Source organism: Nannospalax galili, unplaced genomic scaffold (assembly GCF_000622305.1).
Source record: "Nannospalax galili isolate Female #2095 unplaced genomic scaffold, S.galili_v1.0 scaffold902, whole genome shotgun sequence".
NCBI lineage: Eukaryota > Metazoa > Chordata > Mammalia > Rodentia > Spalacidae > Nannospalax > Nannospalax galili.
In genome coordinates, this window is record NW_008347814.1 from 1,489,928 (window position 1) to 1,495,927 (window position 6,000).

Consider the following 6,000-nt stretch of genomic DNA (forward strand, 5'->3'; position numbering starts at 1 on the left):
ATCCCCAGCATCACCAGGCGGGCTGCAAATGCCTGTCATCCAAGCACTGGGGAGCAGAGACCAGCAAATTCCGGGAGTTCACTGACCTGCCAACCTAGACCGAACACCAAGCTTCTGATTTTAGTGAGAAGCCCTATCTCAAGGCAGTAAGGTGGAGAACAATGGAGGAAGACGCCAAGTGTCCTCCTTTGGCTTCCACATGCACCCATACATTCATATTTATGCAAAACACACATACACACACACACACTCAAAACAATTATAAAAATTTTCCCTTCATTTTCTAATTGGTTTATGTATTATGGAAGAGGCACCCTGAAATCCAGTGGTTCACGCAGGCAGAAGGTGTTTTCTCCTCCCAGTCTGAGGAGGCAGTGCAGAGATGGCACATAGCTCAGGGTGACCATCCAGACTCATCCTGGCTTCCTGATGGTCACAGTCACTGTTCCCAACCACCATTCCCCATCACATCTGCATCCTAGCCCTAGTGGGGTTGGGGTTGAGGAAGAGGGCACATACCTTCCCCTTTAATGCACACTGAATCTTTTTATAATTAATTTTTTATATTATGTGCATGAGTGTATTACCTACATGTGTGTTATTGTACCCGTGTTGTGCAGTGCCCATGGAGGTCAGACAAGGGTGTCGGATCCCCTGGAACTGTGACAGTTGTTAGCCACCATGTGGGTGCTAGGATTCAAACCCAGGTTCTCTGCAAAAGTGGTCAGTGCTTTTAACTGCTGAGCCATGTCTCCAGCCCCCCTGAATCTTGATTATATTGCTTCATCTCCATCCCTTTACTCAGTACCAATCATGTGACCACATCTTACTGACAAGGAAGCTGGGAAATGTAGTCTTTAATTAGGTCAGGAGTTCGAGATCTGCTGCCCATTGTCTGTTTAGATGAATACAACTTTATTAGAATATAGCCATACCAACTCACTTATTTTCTGTGGCTGCTTTCAATGAGGGTTAAGTAGTAGTAGCCGGGACAGAATATTTGTGAAGCCTCTCTGGCTCTTACAATGGAAGTATCCCTGTGCTCCCTAAACCCACATGTGTCCATCTGTCACTACAGAAACAGGAGAATAGACACTGAGGGATGGCTACTATAAAAACAGCAAAGGTTTACCAGTAGGTTGAGTTTCCTTCCATGAAAGCCATGGTCATTTTCACTTTCCTTATCTCAGAACTGTTTTTAAGTATGAAATTTTGAACTTATATGCTTAATAGTTTGTAAAAGCATCCAGTTTAGCTGCAGACTGTCAATAAAAACCAGTCTGTTAGGTTCTAGAGAAGTGGCTTGGCAATTAAGAGCACTGGCTGCTCTTGCAAAAGACTCGGGTTCGATTCCCAGCACCCACATGGCGGCTAACAACGATCTGTGATTCCAGTTCCAGGGCATCGGACACCCTCTTCTGACCTCCATGGGCATTGCACAACACGGGTGCACTTACATGTATGCATGCAATACACTCATATACATAAAATATTAAAATCAATCTATTAATAAAAATTTTAGAGAAAATTTTTGTGAAGAAATGTTCTATTCCAGTTGTTTGTTGCTGTTTTGTTTTTGAGGTAGAGTCCCATTGTAGCCACAACTGGCCTAGAACTCACTGTGTAGACTAGGCTGGCCTTGATCTCACAGAGATCTGCCTGCCTCTAACTCCTGAGTATTGGGATTAAAGGTATGGCCACCACACCCAGCCCTTTCCAGTTTTTAACACCATCCTTCTCTCCTTATCTTGCCACCAGTCATGGTCCTATTTCCAAAGCCTCCTGTCTTTGAAAGTTTTTTAAACTACGTTGTAATTAAATGTCACTGATCTGATATTTCTTAGCTGTCTCCACTTTCCCACCATAGTTGGGTTTAGAAATAATGCGCTTGTTGAGATCTGGCTTCTCTCTCCAAGACACTTTTTTTTACATTTGTGTTTCAGCACACCATATAATTTACAATCAAGAGCTTTTGAGAGAAAGTGCTTCAAAAATAGAGGAAATAAAATTATAGGCATTTTCCATGAGGAAACCTTTGAAGTCAGCAATCTCATAATTTCTCTTTCTAAGTTTTACCCTTCTGTGAAAAGGAGCTAATAACAGACACAGAAGGAAAAACATTCCCAACCAACGCTTTGGTACATGTATGTCAGCACAACCCCAAGATCTCCACTTAATCCTGAGATTACCCTGGGGGAGATGGAGTGCCCTCACCCTGCTAAGGAAGGCGTGATGAGAAGAGGTTTATTTTGGATGTGGTGGTTCCCAGCTGCTGGACAGAATCATAGTGAAAATCAAACAAAAACATGAAATGAAGCTCCTAGAGCTTTTCTAGGGGTGTATGCATGTGAGTGTGGGTGTGTGTGTGCATGTGTGCATACCTGAGTGTGTGTGTGCGTGTGTGTGTGTGTGATGACTAGAGCAACAGCTTGCACCTGGTGCCTTCCTGTGAGTTAGAGGATGGTGTACAATTCCAGCTGTTAAGTTGGAAAAAAAATACCTCCTCACACTAGGCAGCCAGGTGCTGGGTGAGCCAGTGAAGAGGAGGCACCTCTACCTCTAGTCCCACTTTGTAGCTGAGATGAGTCTTTCTATAGGTCCCAAACTGAGCAGCTACAGTGGGCTGCTCTTCCCCCATTCCGACTCTCCTGTCCTTGGAATTTCTTTGGCATGTTAAGGTGGGTGGCTTCACAATATCCACAGAGCTGTGGGAGTGGTAAACATGAAAGCTGAGACCCTGCCGAGGTCAGACACGAATAACATGGGTGTCCCAGTACGTAGTACAGGGTCAACCAGAGCTGAGGTTGAAAAGGAGGGAAGTCCACCTGAGGGAAGATGTTGGTTATACCAATTACAGTCTCAGGAGCCTCTAGGAAACAAAGTGAGTCAACCTCAAACATCTGTAGTGGAGGTCCCAACAAAACTGGACCCTTCATACACAAAGCCGTGGGTTTAATCCTCAGCACCACACAAACCAGACATGGTAACACACCCCTCTTAATCAGGGTAGGTAGAGGCAGAAGATCAGAAGTTCAAGGTCATCCTCAGCTACATAGTGAGTTCCAGTCCATCCTGGGCTAGCATGAGACCCTGTCATAAGAACAAGACTGTGCTCACATATGTTGATCCTTGTTGAAGACAAAGGCAAAATGAATGAAGATGCACCTAGATGTATCCTGGTCCGAAGGGTAGCTTTCTTGTTTTAGTTGAAGAGGAATGGTTTTCTTACTTTCTTGTGTTGTGAAGTGGCTCTCTGTAAACACAGGCTCTGTTGACTCTGCCTCCGTTGTTCATAGTGCTCGTGATTCTTCATATTGGTCTGTTACTGTTCCTAGGAGGATTACCTGTTCACTACTGAACTAATGGAATATAAACATTTGCATAACCCTTCTGTCCCCTTCTTCCACAAGGTCATTCCCAGTGACCCCTTCTGGGTGCCGACAACTGAAGAGGAGTACCTTCACTTTGGGGAGAAGGCAGATTCCGAGAACCAGGCCCGGAAGTACATGAATGCGGTACGGAAGCGGAAGGGTCTTTATGTGGAAGAAAAGATTGTGGAACATGCAGAAAAGCAGAGAACACTCAGCAAAAATAAGTAGCTGAAGATACTGTGCCCCTACTAGTGGAATCACCTTCCCTTTTTAATGAATTAACAAGTATCATCAAGGGTCTAATCTGGGAAATTTCCTTTTGATAAATTATCTCTGTGTATTCATTTTCAATAAACTTGATCCATATAAATATTTTAAAGACAATGTTGGAGAAGCTATTTTCAAAGTGTTTCTTTAGTTGATTCCAGCTCAAGGCAAAAAGTAATCATGTTGTGGAGTTATCACCACCACCCCTAGCAGTTAGATGTGTTCTGGTGTCGGGTGCCCCGGGTGCTAAGGACATGCTTCGCAGACCCCATAGGTGGGGCACATCCCTCTGCCCTGAGCAGCTGCTCGGCTCGCCCTCACCAGTCTTCATATCCCATGAGCCAAGCACGTCCTCCCCATGAACATCTCTTGTGAGCATCTCATTCATCAGATCACAGCATTGAGCCCACTGGGAGAGACCAGAGAGAGCAGCTGCTGCTTACCGAGGTAAACCAAGGCAGTTATAGTTTCATCTGACAGCGTATCTGGTGAAACAGCCCAAACATCAGCATTAGCCCTGTGCCTCACGCTCCTTGAGAAAGTGTGCTGCTCCTTCCTAAATAAGTGTTAGCGGGAGTTATGCCCTGAACGTTTTCATTTAAAAAAGAAGTTCAATTTCCATAATTTTCTTTGTCATTCCTTCTTAACCTTACCAAAGAGCTTTTAGCTAATGTGCACAGGGGTCACTGTCATTATTGTAAATGTGTTGCCTATCCTCTTGGTGGCCTCAGGATAATCCCCATTTAAAGAACAAGTGCAGTTTAGGGAAAAGTCAGTTCTGTGATTCTGATGTTGTGTAATAATTGTTGAAGCCTTTTGAAGGATTTCTTGTCCTAACATAAAATTATCACACCTGACTTTGTTATTGAACTACCCTTAATGAGTGATCTTAGTAACCTAGGTCGTTCTTAATAGTGGTTGAGAACATTTTATCTTTACTCTTCAGAGCCTTGGCATAGCTGGTTATGTTTAATTGACCCAGACTCTAAGGAACATGTGGCTAGATGATTCGCCATCTGTTTATATTTAACAGATAATAATATCTGAATTAATTTAGGAGAACGGTATCGTGTGTTGGCTTCTTTAAACATTTTGTTAACAAAAGCTAGGTCATCGATTTATAGCATTTGTAGGCAGCAGCATCCGTCCTCCAGCTGTACCACGAAATGCTCTCTTACCCTCCACACTTGGTCAGTGAAAGACGAAAGGGGCAGATCCTGAAACCACTGGGACTCCTGCACTTCTCCTGGGCCCAGCAGTGTGGCTGATGTCAGCCTGACAGAGGGACAGACAGCTGCTTTTCCTTCCCCACAAGTGGGGGAGACAACTAATGGGCAGCAAGCACAGTGCCACGCAGAAACCAGCCAGGGGTGTGGCTCATCTGCCACTTAATTTCCCTGGCTGTATAATTTGAAGAGCCTCCAGACCTAGAAACTTGCCCATCTGTGACCACAGAGCAAGACTGTCATGTCCCACCCCATTCCCAAACTCTAGGCTTTGCCTGTTGAATTCACTGGAAGCAAACCAAACAGCTTGAGTGGACATGAGAATATTCCTGTTCTCACTGCCTTCTAGAAGGTATTTCCAAAGAAGCTTAAGAGGCAGCAAGAAAGGCTGGCCTAGGAGACCCCAAAACTAGGACAACTCATAGCCAGCTCCCCGTGGCTGCTGCAGACTCTCTGCCACCATAGACCCTGCCTCGCACTTCAGCAGCAAGGAAGGGGCCTCGAAGAAAGCAGTGCTGAAGATGCTTGGCACTGAGGTCACAGACAGTTGTGCTTCTGCTCGGGACAGGCAGAGGTGCCAAACTTGCTTCCTGTGTCTTTCCGTCCGGTTCCCTGGCATCGGGATCAAGGGAAAAAGGCTTTAGCCAGACTCTGAGCCCCTGGGGCAGGAGCAAGTGAAAGATAAGCATCCCCAACTCCATTCTTCTTGGGGAGCTGGGAGGGTCCTGCCCTTGGATAGTGCCTAAGCAAACCAGAGGGAAATCCTTTTCTACTGTAACCCTAGGAGGATGCATGGCACTGGAAAGGGAAGATCAGTGAAGATGGCGTTTTGCATGTTGGCACATATTTAATTGAACCTCATAGCTGTTAAAATAGGAATAATAATGTTATTAAGGCCTGGGGAGGGGTCAAGGCTGCTCTCAGCCAGCCCCAACCCCCAAACTTTCCAAGAGCAAGGAGGGCCTTGGAGAAAGCGGTCCACAGAGAGGCACAAGCTGGGAGCTACAGTGGCCTGTGCCTGGTGAGTTGGACCCAGCAGGGCTCTAGTGAGCAGTAGAGGCCCCTACTCTGGCCAGTGAGTGCACACAACTGCCAACAAGGACAGGGAGGGATTGGAAGCTTCTAGAAATATGATG

General features: G+C 45.6%; 1 protein-coding gene across 1 annotated transcript in view; it reads left to right on the forward strand.

Annotated features, from left to right (window-relative positions):
• The window catches only part of Efl1 (elongation factor like GTPase 1), a 144,666-nt gene extending 140,911 nt beyond the window's left edge, over positions 1 to 3,755 (forward strand). The window contains exon 20 of the mRNA XM_008844450.3: positions 3,411 to 3,755. Within this exon, the coding sequence (XP_008842672.1) occupies positions 3,411 to 3,599 (189 nt within the window). The 3' untranslated portion in view covers positions 3,600 to 3,755. The remainder of the gene's footprint in view (positions 1 to 3,410) is intronic.
• The last annotated feature ends 2,245 nt before the right edge of the window (positions 3,756 to 6,000 follow it).